General features: G+C 35.2%; 1 protein-coding gene across 5 annotated transcripts in view; it reads right to left on the minus strand.

Annotated features, from left to right (window-relative positions):
* LOC113511087 (rhophilin-1) overlaps positions 1–18,807 on the minus strand; it is a 139,013-nt gene that overhangs the window by 66,902 nt on the left and 53,304 nt on the right. Inside the window, exons 1-2 of one of the 5 annotated variants that reach the window (XM_031912046.2) lie at positions 12,581–12,695; positions 9,172–9,316 (exon numbers count right to left, since the gene is read on the minus strand). The exons of 2 other annotated variants lie outside the window; for them this stretch is intronic. In XM_031912046.2, coding sequence (XP_031767906.2) covers positions 9,172–9,198 — 27 coding nt within the window. In that variant the 5' untranslated portion in view covers positions 9,199–9,316; positions 12,581–12,695. Of the gene's footprint in view, positions 1–9,171; positions 9,331–12,580; positions 12,696–18,807 lie in introns of those variants that run through there. 2 more of the 5 variants (XM_031912047.2, XM_026894673.3) reach the window with 2 other exon arrangements.

Here is an 18,807-nt window from a genome sequence, read left to right on the forward strand (position 1 = left end):
AAGAAATATAGAATATAAAATAATATATATATATCTATTGATTTAATAAATATAAATCAATTGTAATTTACAATTCACTTGTGTAATAGCTATCCGTCAAGCGGGCCGCCATCTTGTCCGCCATTTCATGCTGCATACAAAAAAAAATTACCTATCACAAACAGATCTAGATCTTCAACTATTCGTGTGTACGCAATCGCTTAGTGTGCGAAGGGGCTTATATATATATAAATATATAAGCTTGTGTATGAATCTAATAGATCGTATATCAGACGGATGCAAATACAGTGGCGACATCTTGCGCAACTAGTGCGATGACCCGGCAGAATGGTGTGGAGTCGACATGCGTTGGAGAAAGGCGAATTTTATGATCGCAAAGACATATTACCATATTATTTATGTTGGTTTTGATGGCATATTGACGTTGTCGACTTGGTTGTATTTGAACTAGGCTTTGCTTACGATTTCGCATGAGTGGGAGGGTTTTTTTAACGGATGTTAAAAATGGTAACCCCACCTGTGTTATCGGTATACACTGGCGGGATACCAGTGAGGGATGATGGCTGAGGATGAAGCTGACGAATGAAATAGTAGTGATTTTTTACTAATATCTTGTTACTATATTTTTTAAAAATTACGGCTCTGGCACCTTGTACTTCAAAATTGCAATAATGTAATTCAAACTATCATAAATTTAATATAGAAGACTGATTTACTTTATCTGTCTACCCGTGCAAAGGCGGGGCGAATTACTAGTTTAGAATTACTAAAATAGAATGTTATACTAAAATATAAATAAACTTATTTTTTTAAACCGCCATCGAATAATTTTGCACATCTTAAAACTTGGCTGGTAGAAAATGCCTCTTAACATTAAGTCCGCTTTTTGTACCAGATTTTATTGGTCAATATAGTTTAAATAAATAAAAATTTTGCAATGTAAACTAGTTTACATTGTAAATATTTGAATTTAGAACGTGCAATCGCGTGTTTACGTGCAGATTATGCTTCGCAATAAGCAGTTTTACGTTTTACATTTGCCAAAATTCAAATGCGACCAATAAGGCAATTAACGCTATTGATTGAAAAAATAATTGTGAAAATCGGTTTAGAATTTGTCTTGTCATCGCGTGTTTTTTTATTTTTTTTACAACACAGGGGTAAACGGACGTGCGGCTCACCTGATGGTAAGTGACTACCGACGCCCATGATCACCAATAACACACAATAACAACATGAGTGATCATAGGATCACCCACAACACCTACGGCATTGCAGGTGTGCTGCCGGCATTTTAAAAAGGAATATGCTCTTCTCTTGAAGGTTATGATGTCGTATCGGTTCGGAAATACTGCTGCTGGAAGTTGATTCCAAAGAGTGGTTGTGCGTGGGAGAAAATGCCTTTAAAAACGCACGGTGGAGGACCGCCACTCGTCCAGATGGTTGGGATGAAACTTTAGTTTATGGCGGATTATACGATGGTGAAAACAGCAGCAGGTATCAATCGGAACAATTCCTCAGAGCACTCCCCATGATAAATTCGGTAGACGATGAACATTATTATGAACATCATCGAATTTGAATCAGTAACAAATCGAGACATCCAATCGAATAATCGATTTATTATTTTTATTACTATTGAACATCGGCAGATTGACCTATGATCGGGTCAATCATTTGTTTGTTTACAATTTCAATCGATTTCAAGAAATTCCAAGAAGGAGTATCTCGATTCTTTGTTATTTATTTGTTACCTCACAACTCCGTCAGTTGTAAACCGATTTGGAAACTTCTTTTTTTATCCGAAAGGATATACTTTAAAATTGATTCCATAGAAATTTTTTCCAAATCAGTTTATTAGTTTAGTTTTTTTAAATGATTGAAGATGGAATGGTAACCCCGATTGCGGTATCGGTATACGCTGGCGGGGCATCAGTGAATGGTAACAGGTGAGGATGAAGGCAGGTCAGTTGACCCAGTTGTGGTGAGTGCGAAAGCGAACCCATGTCTCCGACATATGGCACCTCGAGGGTATATCGTCTGGTTTTTGGTGGGTACACCCCCACTTTACGGGGGGATTCCCACAGTACCCATTCACCTCCCACAAAGTGCATAAAGCATTTTTCAGATGTTACACAAAAAAAGCTCCATTGACCCATAGTAGCCAATTGAACAAGAATTAACCACTATGATTTCCAGGGGAGACTGCATGGAGGTCGAACTGATAGAGTATATTGTTAGCAATGGGGCTGTTAAATTTCATTACTAACAATCCCTTTCCTCCTAAATAACTGGTTTTATTTTATTTATTTATTTATTTTTAGATAACTGGGATCCATTCTTGTTAGTAAGTGTACTTAAAAACTATGTTAATACTTAATCACTAATAACGATCTAGTCCTCTCGGAGAGCATTTTCACGAGAGGACTATCCAATTTATTAACAAACATGTTCAGGATACTGTTGCTACTCCCGCGTATTCGACGTAAAAACGAAGCTGTCTTTTTTCGCCAGACTGCGTCAAAACTATCTGTGCGAGCGTCGGCAAACATCGCTGAGGCGCTACAGAAGCGCGGAAGCCGCAACAGTAACCTGAAACCATTATTAAATTGGATACGCAAGGCATTGCAGGCCCCCCGAGTATACTGGAACCACTGACTCGCCGAAGGTTTACCACAAGCTTTCTGTTTTTACTTAATGGTTAATTGGTAGAGAATGCCATATGGTATTACACTCGTCACTTGTACAAAGTTTTATTGTGCAATAAAGAATCAATAATAATAATACTTATTACTCAATACTAGGTACTTTTTTAATTATACGGCACTGTCATACCTACTTGTACAACAATTAGTCAATTACCCTAAGGTTGTCTTGAAGAGATTGCTCTCAGCAATAAGACCGCCTCACTGTACTTATACAATTGTATCGTTGTGTTTGTAAATTGTCTTGCTTATTTCCTATATTGTATAATGCAAATAAAGTATACTCATTCATTCATTCATTTATTTAATAATAATTTTTAATACATTTACACTCTCCATGGTTGTCTTTATTCCGCACTAAGGTCTCAGGACATTATCCCGGCATATTGGCAGGAAACAACATCCACGCGCGTCAACAAAGTTGTATGCCGCCTTCACACCCACGCCGCGCCGTTAAATAAGCTATCTGTCTATCTGTCTAGTACAAAAGTCGTGACTGTGTTATTTTTATTTATTTTCTTATTTATATTTATTTATTTATTCATTAGTACAAATATGTGTACATGGCGGACTTAATGCTAAAAGCATTCTCTCCCAGTCAACCATAGAGAAGTGTCAGAATACTTGAATGCGGTACTACTAATTATTGATATACATACATACGAAAATTACATATATAAATATATATATATATATATATATATATATATATATATATATATATATATATATATATATATATATATATATATATATATAACAAATATACTTACATATATATAACATATACTATATTATACACGAAATTAGGACTTACGTATTTAGGGCCTACTGAAAATCAGTGTCGTAGCTTCAGATTTGAAACTGCGACATATGCTGAGTTACGTCCTTTGCACAAACACTGCTACATTCATTTTTTTTTTTATTATGTTTTTCTTTTTATTCTACATTCAAAGTAAAATATTTAAATTGAGAATAATATAAAGTACTTACAAAAATTTATTCTAAATAGAGTCTAATTAAATTGCGTTTCACAAAAACCGACTTATGTTGTGGGAAAAACTTTGATTTTAAAATTAAACTACTAAATCGATTTTGATAAAATTTCTATGGGACCAATCTGTAAGTATATCCTTTCAGATAAAAGGAGAATTTTCTAAATGAGTTTACAAGTGACGTTATGAGGCAACAAACATTAAAATAAACAGAATCGAATTAAGACCCTTTACCTTTTGAATTTGGTGGTAATTAGGCTTTACAAAAAAAAAAAACTACTACAAATGTGACAAAGTGGTACAGTAATGTCAATAGTCTTATTTTAAAACTATCTAGCTATCTGTCCTGCTTCGTGTTTTTTGTGTTTTTTTTTTGTAAACAAAATAAAGTCTATTTTACTCCTTGATGACGCAGGTGAAAGAATTTTTAATATCTGTTATTTTAAGACTTTTTTTATACAATTTAGAATGGCAAACGAGCTGACGGTCCACCTGATGGAAAGTGGTAACCGTCGCCTATAGACATGAGAAGTACCATGGACATAACATACTGTTTCGCCCATGATACCCCCCATGCGTTGCCATTTCTGAGGACTCGGGCGTTATTCCTCTGTACCCTGTAAATTCACGTCATATCCCACCCTTCAAACCGAAACACAGCCATGCAAACAACTGCTTCACGGTAGAAACACGAATGGGACACAGGTACTCGAGCAAACAACTTTTATACAAAGTCTTCCAAAGTCATTAGTCACTAATATCCATTATTAAATAAAATTATTTATAAATTATTAAATAAAGTAATATTTTTTCTTTATAATATTAGTTTAAATAGATAAAAGTAACTCTTCTAGATGCTCCGTAAAAAAAACAGTACCAATCGCGAAACACAAGATTAAAGTCTATATATGGTACTATTGCAAAATGAATGATCAACATCGGTTCGGAATTAGAAAACACAAATAAATTAAAATAAAGAAAGAATGAAAAATAATTTATTTAGTAACATACATAGATATTACAAAAGCTAACAATAAAAACTCTTACTCAGCACGTGTCGGGAATCCTTACGATTCACCGACGCCGGTCTACCGTAAGAATCTATACAAGGAGAATTAATGACAATACCTTCATTTTGGAAGTCGCTTATGAAAGTTGAAATTTTCCATAAATACTGACGTTTCAATATCCAACTCACGCTTCGGTTTATTTGTTCTAACAAAATATTTTATTGTTCAAAGAAAACTGAATCGACGTTCGTAATACAATACAATACAATCACCGTTTATTTTCGTGACGAATTACAATCGATTCGATCCGTCGTGGTTGCTTTAACTTTCGCGTTAATATTAGTCATAGGTACTTGTTTTTTTTAATGGATGATATTTTCTTTTTTGATGGGTGAAAATGGTATGGTAACCCCGCCTGCGCTAACGGGATACGCTGGCGGAGCACCAGTGAAGGGTGATAGATGAGAATGAAAACAGGCCAGTTAGCCCATCATGATGAATTCATCAGGAATTAACCATGATAGTTTCCAGGGAGAACTGAGAGGAGGTCGACCTGGTTGGGTATATTGCTAGCAATGGGATTCTCAGTCTCCATTACTAACAATCCCTTTCCCCCAATGGATGATATTGGGATGGTAACCCCACCTACGCTAACGGTATTTGCTGGCAGGGCTACAGTGAAGGGTGACAGGTGAAAATGTAAAGGCTGGTCAGTTAGCCCATCGTGACGAATTCAACGATAAATTAGTCACGATGGTTTCCAGGGGGAACTGCGTAGAGGTCGATCTGATAGGGTATATTGCTAGCAATGGGACTGGTAGTCCACATTACTAATAATCCCTTCCCCCCAATCATAGGTACTAGGTACTGTTTACGATAGATGCAAGTTGGAAGTGTAATTTGTTAAATAATTAATAGGTTGAGAAAATACCTTCCAGCAATTATTTGCTTAATTATTTTTATTACCCGTGACTTAGTGATCGCAATCAAAAGTACTCTATATCTTTCTCCATCCCATCTAGTTAGTGTATGTCCTTCATAGGGATTGGTTAAGTCATTAAGATACTGGGAGTAACAAACAAACTCACATTTTCATATTTATGTATTAGTAAGGATTGTCTACACTAATATTATAAAGAGGAAAGATTTGTATTTTTTTATATATGTAAATATGTTTGTAATGAATAAACTCAAAAACTACTTTGCCAATTTCTTTGCCCCTCATGGGGGGACGCCTAAAGTAGTAGGCAGTAACGTGATAACTCTATCTGCGCTATCACCAGTGAGAGATGAGAGGTGAGAATGAAAAAGCAGGTCAGTTAGCCCATCGTGCTGAGTTCCAAGTGTATTCATATACACTTGGAACTCAGCACGATAATTTTTAGGATCACGTGGAGGTTAAACTGATAGGGATATATTGCTAGCAGTGGGACTGGTAGTCCGTATTACTAATAATCCCTTCCCCCCTCCGTCACCTTGTTTATTACTGTATGTTTCATAAAAAAATATACTGTGTTATGGGAGATTACTTATAATTAGTGATAGTATTTAAGAAATTGTATATTAATTTTAATTTATTGATGAAATATAGTTTTTAGTAGTTAAATAAAAAAAAAATTAGGCAATTATCTAAAAGAATACTGTGTTCATAAAAAATATACTGTGTACACGGGATTGCGTCCAGAGTACGGTGTGACTGCACCTTTAGAGCACAGATTGTATTATCACATAAAACGACCCTCCCCGCATATTGATAGTCGTAGTTGTACTTCTAGTTTTTCCTATACTTAAAGCTGACTGGACTCATATTATCTGTATTTATTATGTTTCTAGTTTTTTAATCTATGTCTATATATAGACAGATAGATAGATACATTTTATTGTTTCCTCCATGAGATTACAATACTAAACTTATCTACACTAATATTATAAAGAGGAAAGATTTGTATTTTTATGTGTATGTATGTTTGTTATGAATAATCTCAAAAACTACTTTGCCGATTTCAAAAATTCTTTCACCATTAGAAAGCTACATTCACCCTGAGTAACATAGGCTATATTTATTGCTAGAAAAGATTAGGGATCCTTATTAAAACTTTAGTAACGTAACTCGAGGTGTACAAAAAATGCTATAAAATGTCTTTCGGCGCGTGCGCTGCGGAAATTATTGGTGATAGAACGAAAGTATGTTCTACAAAAAACTTCGCGATACTACATGTCCAACATGTCATTATGTCACAATAACCACTTTTTAAAATGTTGTAAAAATGTCCACCCGTGCGAAGCCGGGACGAGCCGCTAGTGTTTATATATAGACAGATAGATAGATAGATACTCTTTATTATTTTCTCCATGAGATTACAATGGTAAACTTATTATAAATACATATAATAAACTATGTAACTCTAACTGGATAATCTAACTATATAACGTCCAGAGGATACCAATATATAGTAATTGAATCGGTATCCAGCTTATTAATGCCTAAATACCATTTATTTTGATTTATTAAAACTAAACTATTAAATCTATTTTGATAAAATTCCTTCGAGATTAATCTGTAACACTTTCAGATAAAAAATAATTTTCCAAATCGGCTTACAACTGACGGAGCTATGAGGTAATAAACATAAAAAAAAAAATACAACCGATTTGATAATTTCCTTCTTTTTGATATCAATTCAAAAAAGTAACTGTTGAGTTTCCTGTAGGTCCTTCTTAGCAGATAACAACATTCCGAACCCTACGATAGAACAAAAAAAAAAGTTTTTTTTTTTATACAACTTAGAATGGCAAACAAGCTGACGGCCCACCTGATGGAAAGTGGTAACCGTCGCCTATAAACATAAGCAGTACCATGGACATAACAGAATATACTGTTTCGCCCATGATACCCCCCCATGCGTTGCCATTCCTGAGGACTCAGGTATTATTCCTCTGTACCCAGTAAATTCACGCCATATCCCACCCTTCAAACCGAAACACAGTCATGCAAACACAACTGCTTCACGGTTAAAGCAAGGTGATTTCTATTCTGTTACATGTTACTAACATAGTTTTAAAGTTTTGTTTATTGTATTATATTTTTTATTTAAAGAAAAACCAACAGCTGGAATAATTCACAATAAAAAAAAACAGTGAAAACAAAAAGCCAATTACAGGTTTTCATAAATAAAAACAAGATTACCAGAGGCTTTGTACAAAAGTCGATTGCTTGGGTACCTCTGTCGCAGTCGTGTTTCTACCGTGAAGCAGTTGTGTTTGCATGGCTGTGTTTCGGTTTGAAGGGTGGGATGTGGGATATAGCGTGAATTTACAGGGTACAGAGGAATAACACCTGAGTCCTCAGGAATGGCAACGCATGGGGGGTATCATGGGCGAAACGGTATACTCTGTTATGTCCATGGTACTGCTCATGTCTATAGGCGACGGTTACCACTTTCCATCAGGTGGGCCGTCAGCTTGTTTGCCATTCTAAGTTGTAAAAAAAAACTAATGCACATAACATCGCTAATACTTACAACCAACTGAATTAAACTTAGAGTAATAACATTATAGTAATAAACACATTATAGGTAGGCAGTTATCTTCTATACTTATAATAAATCTGTAGAGGTCAATTCTGTACATTAAATATATTTACAAAATAACTATCAGCGGGTGATTAGTGATCGATACTGATGCCAAAAATGCAATCAGTAAAATTTTTGTCTCTCTGTCAATCGGTATGTTCGTTATAGAAATAAAAACTACTCGACGGATTTTAACGAAACTTGGTACAATTATTCTTCATACTCCTGGGCAGGTTATAGTATACTTTTCATCACGCTACGATCAATAGGAGCAGAGCAGTGAAGGGAAATGTTGGGAAAACGTGAGAAGTTACTCCATTTTTAAGCTTCCGTCGCGTGTACAGCCGTAATGGCCACTTTTTAAAATGTAAAAAGGCCGCTAGTTTAAAATAAAAAGTTGAAGTCATTCAAAGATGAACTATCAAAGAACCACTGCACACTCAGCACACGTCTTACGGATTCTATCTTAGAATTAAACAAATGTAAATCGACATCTCTAGATATTTTATTAAAATTTTCGTTTGCACACCAGTTTTTTTATGCAACTTAGAATGGCAAACAAGCTGACGGCCCACCTGATGGAAAGTGGTAACCGTCACCTATAGACATGAGCAGTACCATGGACATAACAGAGTATACTGTTTCGCCCATGATACCCCCCATGCGTTGCCATTCTTGAGGACTCAGGTATTATTTCTCTGTACCCTGTAAATTCACTACCATATCCCATCCTTCAAACTGAAACACAGCCATGCAAACACAACTGCTTCAAGGTAGAAAAACGGATGGGTCAGAGGTGCTTAAGCAAACGACATTTGTACATATTAGATTATATTAGATAGATTTTGGTGCGAAATAAAAATTATTAATATAAAAAAAAAAAACTTACCATAAGTACAGCTGCCATTTTCATCATTTTTAAAGAGTTTTGTTCACTAATGTGTTCACATCACAACATACACTTGCACTGCACTTGAAATATTAATGCACGTTATGTAAATGGTAAGCACAGTGTATAGAAATGAAATGATCCACTTATTATAACGTAATTATATTAGGAGATTTAAAATATAGACATGTAAGTAGGTAAATATAAAGCTTTTATGCAATTATTTTTCATGCAACTTAGAATGGCAAACAAGCTGACGGCCCATCATCTGCAGACATGAGCAGTACCATGGACATAACAGAGTATACTGTTTCGCTCATGATACTCCCCATGCGTTGCTATTTCTGAGGACTCGGGTGTTATTTCTCTGTACCCTGTAAATTCACGCCATATCCTACCCTTCAACCCGAAATACAACTATGCGAACACCACTGTTTCATGGTAGAAACACGAATAGGACAGAGGTGCTCAAGCAATTGACTTTTGTACAAAGTCTCCCTCTGGTGAATAGAATAGAAAAAATTTTAATTCCACATAAAGTGAAATGAATTTATTTTACTAGAAAATATGTAATTTTTAGATGAAAGAGCTTTACATTTCTCGTATACTAATGTTTAACAATATAGGAAATTTACACATATATTCCACACTAGCTGTTGCCAGCGACTTCGTCCGCGTAATAATGGGTATCATGGGCGAATCAGTACACTCTGTTATGTCCATGGTACTGCTCATGTCTATAGGTGACGGTTACCACTTTCCATCAGGTGGGCCGTCAGCTTGATTGCTATTCTAAGTTGTATAAAAAAAAATTCTAGAGGACTACGGTGTTATGGCTCCATGCTACATATAGTAAAATTAGATTACTGAAATATCCCACCCTTTAAACTAAAACATAACTAACACAGCTTCAAATATCAATACTGAGAGGTTTTCCCTTCGGGTTCTCAAGGTTGACTGGAAGAAATCCCTTTAAGGAATAAGTCCGCCTGTGTACATTTTTGTTATAACCTAATATCTATACTATAAGTGAATATCTAAAAGCATATATAAATAAATAAATTTTTCTCAAACATGCTTGGAAATGTGAGCATTATTTTGACAATCTTCTTCGAGATAAATCAAAATTGCCGTACTGGACAGATACATGCGGGCGGTCGTGTTTTGCGGCCAGATAAATTACTATGTAAACTTATATCTGTCCTGTAATTTAAAAATGGAATGACCTTTTACTTCGAAACATGGCTACCAAGGAGGTAACTAATACAATGCTTTATATAAATTTCGAACTGGCTTGCAAATAGAAAGCTGTTAATTGAAAAAAAAAGGAACATTATGGCGCGTGAAAAATTATTATTCTTCGTTATTCGTCATTGAATTTAAAAAGTAAAATTATGTTTTTGATTTCCGCGCATTGTTTGAGAAAAGTACTATACAAACCTTGGCTACAACTAGGCATTGATGGACTTACGTATGTGTGCCTCGGCTACGCCTCGGCCCACATTTGTACGTTCGTCCATCAATGCCTCAGTTGCTGGCCGCTGCAGTAATTAATGTTATAACAAATACACTTTTTATTATTTTAATATTAGAGATAACTTTAGAAAAATAGCTGTTCAGAATCGACCCGAGTGGATACGTAATAGTATTTACCGCCGCGACATCTTTCTTAGAAAGACACGAATGGTATTATGAGTGACCATAACTTTTATTAGTGTTTCTACAAGTTCGATCCGTGTTCCGGGTTCGATTCACATTTCTATGTGTCCCGGACAGAAATAGAGGTTATGTTTTCCAAGTATAAGTTTTTATGTCGAGGAAAATAACTGATAAATTCTTTTTTTTTAATTTAGAAATACTGTAATAAGCACAAGCAAAAGCTGAACTTATCTCTAAAGGAAATAATAATGAAACTAGTTAAAATGTGAATTTAAAAATGAAGGTTACAATTTTAATATATATATTTTTTTTTATTATATTTGAGACTCTAAAGAAGGATATTTTAAAGACTATATATTGTTTTTTGTGTAACATGATACCTTCGTAACTTCTTAATGTAACTTCGTAAACCGATATGATTATTTTTTTTTAAATAAATACAAGGTTGTTTTTTTTTAAAGAGCAGTCAGAAGGGTTTTATGACACACACTTAAATAAAATAGAAATGTCGAAGACATCGGAAAATGCAGTCGAATTGAGAATCATCCCCTTTTTGAAGTCAATTAAAAAAAGGTAAAATATTTAACTGAACTCGGTGTTCTTTTGCAAATTAAAGGTAGTGGAATTAAGCAAAATAATTCTAATCAATTAATCAAAAAAATAGTTACTCAAAATAGCGACCGAAATCTTCAATTTGAAAAATGAATGATTTGTAATTGCCTTGTCAACGATTAGATCTAGTTGTGAGCTCAGTGAGATATTTTATTAATATTTATATTAAAAAAAAAAAACAACAACAACAAAGTAACTGACATTATTCCAGTTTCGAACCACTTGCACGGAAAGTGACAAGAGAAAAGTATGAATTCTCGCTAAAGTGCCAATAAAAACAAAACGAAGCCAAATACCGAGTACACGAAATGAAAGTATCGCAGCGGTGTCCGTCCGCCGAGATAAAAGTAACACCTTAATGCGTTTTGTTTTTCTTTTATTTATTTTTTTTCTATATGTGTACACGCCCAGTTATTTATTGCGTTTCGTTATTGCTGTTTACTTTTTTATTTAATTTTCAAATGCTCCAATTTTAAATGTAGCACGTAAATTGCGTTTTGTTTCTACATACCTAGGCAATGTATTGAATAATGAATAAATAATTACTGTGCTGTTGTAGCATTTAATATTATTGTTTATTTTAAACAATTATATATTTAACTTGAGGGAGAAGTTGGGAGTTTCTAAACCGGCATTGTATGAAACGAGTTATCAAAGTATATGTATAGTAAGAGTCATGTTTTTCAAGTTTAAAGTATATAAGTTAAGTCATTGCCAATATTGGCATATAAATGATAACTTTCCAGGGGTTACTTAAAAATCTATTTTTAATTGTGACATTGTTCATAGCAGACACTTCTATTCTTGTTACTAAGGTGGGCACAAAATAACTTTAGGGTGGACACGACCCAAAAACGTCTTAAATACGCTTATTTTCCAACCTGACCTGACATGATAATAATTTTCCAATCATACAGATATTTGGAAAAGCGTGATAACATTATGTAACTAAAATGAGATGTAGTATTTCATAATCATAATATTTATGCTAAAATTATGCCTATACAGAAATGTATTAAATTATTAATTAATATTACATTATACGAACTAACCTACATATTCGAATTTTATAAAAAAATGAGGGTAGAAGCAAAAACAGGCTCTATAATGTTTGACGAATTCAAAAGTAGCTAATCACCTCAGTGAATTCCAAAATCTTCATATAAAATCCTTATGTACAGGTGTACATCACAATTCACAACACTGAACTACTTAGATACTTTCTGCGTGCACGTGAACACGGCGCGACGGTCGCGAGAGAATGCGCGCGCGCAGCAAGGCGTCCGTACTTCGGTGCGCTAGAGGGATTGCTTAAGGCCAATGTGTTAATATTAAACTTGGTTAAAAAATAAATTGTATCTTTAATAGTTTTTTTTTAAATACCTACAAACTGATGATTTTAATAGACTGAGTCATTATAATAGTTTTTTTCTACAACACAGGGGGCAAACGAGCATGCGGCTCACCTGATGGTAAGTAACCGCCGCCCATGATCACCCACAACACCGACGGTATTGCAGGTGTGCTGCCGGCCTTTTAAAAAGGAATATGCTCTTTTCTTGAAGGTTATGCTGTCGTATCGGTTCGGAAATACTGCTGTTGGAAGTTGATTGCAAAGAGTTACCACTTTCTATTAAATTAATTTTTATTAAATGAAAAGGAAGGTTCTTGAGTGGTGACTCCGTACAGAGTCAAGTCAAGTACAAACGCAATGTAAAAATTGGGCCAACCCCACCATAAAGTTGCCCCCCTGATTTACTGCGATGAGATCGTATACAAACTAATTTATTGGACGGGTAAATTTAACTTAATCGTTATCTTTCCAGTGCAATGAGGTGCAGTACGGTATTTCTAATATTCATTACCTGTTAACATATACTACAGAGAAACATATGAGAAATTGATATTTTTGTAAATATTCATTTTATGATTTTTATATTCAGTACGACCCGCTACTAGATGGAGTTAAAATCTCAAATGACAGGGTGCCATTAGATGTAGGTGGCTCAGGACCGTTCCTTATTGTAGTCTGTTTGAGAGGTCTATGCCCAGCAGTGGACAGATAATGTCTGAGGTGACGATGATTAAATAAGCCAATGTTCTATTATATGACACTATGGATAGGTTTTTTTTTGATGGGTAAAATGGTATGGTAACCCCGCCTGCGCTAACGGGATACGCTGGCAGAGCGCCAGTGTATACTACGTACGTATACGTTAGCGCAGGAAGGGTTACTATTTCGTTATCATCCATAAAAAAAGATATGATGATAATAAAAAAGTCACTTACTATAACGGTGATCGATAAGCTTCGATGAGCATGTGAAACCGTCTTCCTGTCCAGGAGTTCACACCTAGGAAGGTTTGAACGTAAACGAATCAGTCAATACATTGGGTTTTTAAATGTATAAGTTACTATATCTCTTTGCCAACTCGTAACCCATTTTGATGATCCTTTTTAAATTAACAGGCTTTACTCTCGTTTCAAATCCCATAAATGTTGTCATACTTGCCTGTATTTTTTTACAGAAATCCTCATATACAAAAAATATTATAGGTATCATGTAACATAGAAAAAACTATATACTCGCGGAATACCTCTTTCTTTTTAAAGTCGCTTATAAAACGTCGCCTTAAGAGGATGCGCGGTGGGTGCGCGAACGCGGAAGTGGCGCTCGACCGGCGCGCGCGCACCGGCCACTCCGGTACGCAGTGTTGCCAGGTACGATTTTTTTATTTCCACCCAAAGTTCCGATATTTTTTTTCTCCAAATTGATATGTCAGTGGACAGATGTCATTTTGTCAAAAGCTATTCGGTTTGTTTGACGTCATTATTTTATTAAAAAAGAATAATGGTTTTTTCGTGATTTTTTCGAGCATTTTCCCAATTATATTAGTTATAAGAACCGTCTTTAGATTTTAACGAATATTTAAAAAAAGAGCTGATTGGTTCAGCTGTCTTCGACATTTGCGTTTACTAATACATATTGCGGATGGGAAAGGGATTGTTAGTAATGGTGTCTAATAGCCCCATTACTGGCAATATACCCTCTCAGGTTGACCTCCACGCGGTTCCCCCTGCAAACCATCATGTTTAATTCTTGTCGAATTCATCATGGTGGGCCAACTAACCTGCAAATCATTCTCACCTATCATCTTCCACTTGTGCCTCGTCGGCGTATACCAATAGCGCGGGCGGGGTTACCAATCCATTTTCATCCATTAAAAAAATACATATTGCAGTTTTTTCATATAGATATGTTGTATATAGATGGATTTAACCATACTTCATTATATATATTATTTCTAAAATAATCTCCAATAATTTAATTTAACTGATTGCGATAGGAAGGGATGGTTGTGTATTCAAAACTATAGTATTTGTCTTATATATACATATATGTTTTGATATAAATCATATCTTTTACATAATCCTAATCTTTTATTAATTTTCACTTCGTTTCAACAAATAACTAGAATGCGAGCGACGAGAAAGTAACGTCCGTATGCTAATCTCTTAACGTCATGTGATTAATTTCAATGGTGTATTCTATTAGTACCCAAATTATTAATCACCTACCAATCAAATTTCTCTATACCAATTTTATGTTTAAAAAAAATTCTGTAACGCAATAATTTTTACCCAAAATAGCGAAAAAATATTCAACCTGGCAACACTGCGAAGTACATTCGGGCGTAACGGTGAACGTGCTTGGTGATCGATTCTTCATTACTGACGACAAGTTCTCGTGAACCTTTACTCGACTGCGAGAGGAACAGGTGGTTGTGTATTTGAAATCTATAATTTTTAACCAGTTACAAACAACGTGTTTCCTATTCACCTGCGTATTGTTTTTTTTTTTTTTGTATTAATCGGTATCAATAAAATTTTATAGACAAGTATAATTTTTTTTTTAATTATCACTATGATCTAAATTCACTTAGTAACAAATCTAAATATTTTAACAATAAATCGATTTACAATTTTTTTTTTAATGGGTGAAAATGGTATGGTAGCCCCACCTGCGTTAACGGGATACGCTGGTGGAGCACCAGTGAAGGGTGAGAATGAAAACAGGCCAGTTAGCCCATCGTGATGAATTCATCAGGAATTAACCATGATAATTTCCAGGGAGAACCGCGAGGAGGTCGGCCTGGTTGGGTATATTGCTAGCAATGGGATTCTCAGTCTCCATTACTAACAATCCCTTTCCCCGCCCGATTTACAATTTGTACTAGTTACTTTTTTTAAATTGCAGATATCATGTTATATGTAGTATTCAAATAGTCTTCAGAAGAAACTACTGGACGGTTTATTTTTATATAAAAAAAAAGAATATATTTTATAACATTTTCCACGTCAATCTGGCTGTAAGGAAAGAAATTTGAACCCCTTGAATTGGAGCAAAAATTTTTCTTATTTCCAAAAATTATTCAAAATAACTCGTAATGTCTTATCATTATTTCAAATTCATATAAGGTTTCTAAGAACATTTTTTTTTATTTATAAATGATTAAATATTTTTAAAAGAAAATATACACATTAAAACGCCTGTTGAGTTTATATAGCAAAATATATTTCTTGAATTATCTTGCTATTTGAATTTCTGAAGGCGCGATGGTAATTTCTTCATTACAATGTAGTATACTTCCTAATTCTATTTAAGACTCATGGTGATAGATTTTAAGATTTAGTTTCACAAAAAAACTTTTTCAATCGTTACAAAATAAAATTAGCTAGTATGAGAATTGTCCAAGGGTCGGTACATGGCAAACGTTCTTGGGGTATATCGCCAATGCGATGGACTGACCTCATCACAACGGCCACACAGCCATCTATTGTGGAATGCTCTCGCTCGGATGTGAGCAGAAGTAGATGGAGACGCGAGGACCTCAATCGCGAGGAGAGCCTCATCGACGATTCACTATTACTATAAAAACCACGACCACTCTGTCAAGAGTGTACGACTGAAGAGAGAATATGAGAATAACTTCTAGTCTTATCTACTTCAAAAGGACACTTTGATATCTTTTGGCAAAACATTAGATTTAAAATCTTTTGTCAATCAAAACTCGACCTGTCACAAAAACAGTAGAATAAAGAACTTCCTCATTTTTGAAGTCGGTTGAAATTTAGTCTAGGTGACAATTCCACCAGTTACTTAAAATATTAACCTACAGTTAACAGTTTCAAGAGGGAGACTTTGTACAAAAGTCGATTGCTTGGGCACCTCTGTTCCATTCGTGTTGCAACCGTGAAGCAGTTGTATTTGCATGGCTGTGTTTCGGTTTGAAGGGTGGGATATGGCGTGAATTTACTGGGTACAGAGGAATAACACCTGAGTCCTCAGGAATGGCACCGCATGAGGAGTATCATGGGCGAAACAGTATACTCTGTTATGTGCATGGTACTGCTCATGTCTATAGGCGACGGTTACCACTTTCCATCAGGTGGACCGTCAGCTTGTTTTCCATTCTAAATTGTATAAAAAAAATGTTTTCTTATAATCCTAATATGTATCATACTGAAATGTAATGAAATTATATCATACTGATATTTATATATTTCTTTTTTTATCAATTCATCGTAACAAATTCAACAATAAATTAGTCATGATGGCTTCTAGGGGAAACCGTATGGAGGTCGACCCGATAGAGTATATTGATAGCAATGGGGACCGACCTCCCCGTTACTAACAATCCCTTCCCCCAGTTATACTCATTAGGAATGACCCTGTAAATATTTACAATAAAGATTTAGTAGAGTATCTACTCTAATAACCGTCAACTCCAACAGCAGATGGCGTAGAAAGGTTTTTAAGTGGCGACCCCGTACGGGCAAGTGTAGTGTAGGACGATCCCCTACTATATGATGTGACGATCTCAATTGCATGGCAGGGAGTCAGTGGATGCAGGTGGCTCAGGACCGTTCCTTATGGCAGTCTATGGGGAGGCCTATGTCCAGCAGTGGACGGATAACATGGCTGATAAGATCTACTCTAAATAGGAAATATTATTGTTTATTATTTCCATAATACTAAAGGGGGTGGGGGTTGGGGCTGTGGCCCCTTAACACAGGTTTTTATATATTTTTTTTAATGGGTGATAATGGTTTGGTAACCCCGTCCGCGCTATCAGTATACACTGGCGGGAAACCAATGAGAGGTGACCGATGAGGATGAAAGCAGGTAATTTAGCCCATCCTGACGAATTCATCTAGAATTAGCCATGATGGTTTCCAGGGGGAACCACGTGGAGGTCGACCTGATAAGGTATATAGCTAGCAATAAGATCAGATCCTCATTACTAACAATCCCTTTTCCCCCCAGGTTATTATATTAACCTATTGAGGAGGCCAGTTCTAAAACCACAACTACTGTACCCTTACAAAACTGTAATATTAATATTAGGAAACTTAAAAAATTACAGTTATGTTTTTTACGAATAAATCTCATTTCATTTCATTTGATTATGAATTGAGACAGTGAGTTTGTCTGTTATTTTATAACGGCTTAACTATGAAAATTAATATACACGTACTTTATATGGAATTGAGAAGTATATAGGCTATTTATTATCCCGGCCAGTAAACATATCTCGGCACGCGGACAAAGTCGCCGGTAAAAACTAGTATTTTTATAAATTCAAGCAGTAACGAGCCATCCGTCAATATGATGGTATGTCTGTCAAGGATTACTACATTGCACTCACCTCACATGCCTGGCATAGTTTACAGTACCTAGGTACTAGTATATGATTACATATACAAATACACTATGAGTCACTAGAGACTGTATAAATCTACATGGGTACATCTGTCCCATTCGTGTTTCTGGTGTGAAGCAGCTGTGTTTTTTCTTAATGCATGATAATGGAGTGGTAATTCCATTACAATTGGGAATGTTAATAATGCGGACTATCAGTCCCATTGCAGCAATATACCCCGTCAGGTCGACCTCCACGTGGCCCCCACTGGAAACCAACATGTTGAATTCCAGGTGTATTTACCACGACGAGCTAACTGACCTGCCTTTTCATTCTCACCTATCATCTCTCACTGGTGGAAAGGGATTGTTAGTAATGGGGTCTAATTGACCTATTGCGTGTTGGCAATACGGGGTGTATTACCAGCAGGTCGTCTCCACACCCTCACTCACGCCTGGAAACCATTGTGGTTAATCATAATGAAACTCATTACGATGAGCTAGAAGACCTGTTTTCATTCTCACCTATCATCATTCATTTTGTTTCTTATATGTTTTTCTTTTTATTCTAAATTAAAAGTGAAACAGTAATGTTATTATATAATTGAGTAATCTTCATTATTATGTTGTTTTGTTATATGTAACATGTATAATTTATATTA

The sequence above is a fragment of the Galleria mellonella genome, unplaced genomic scaffold (genome assembly GCF_026898425.1).
Source record: "Galleria mellonella isolate WM207_F2 unplaced genomic scaffold, CSIRO_AGI_GalMel_v1 utg1053, whole genome shotgun sequence".
Lineage (NCBI taxonomy): Eukaryota > Metazoa > Arthropoda > Insecta > Lepidoptera > Pyralidae > Galleria > Galleria mellonella.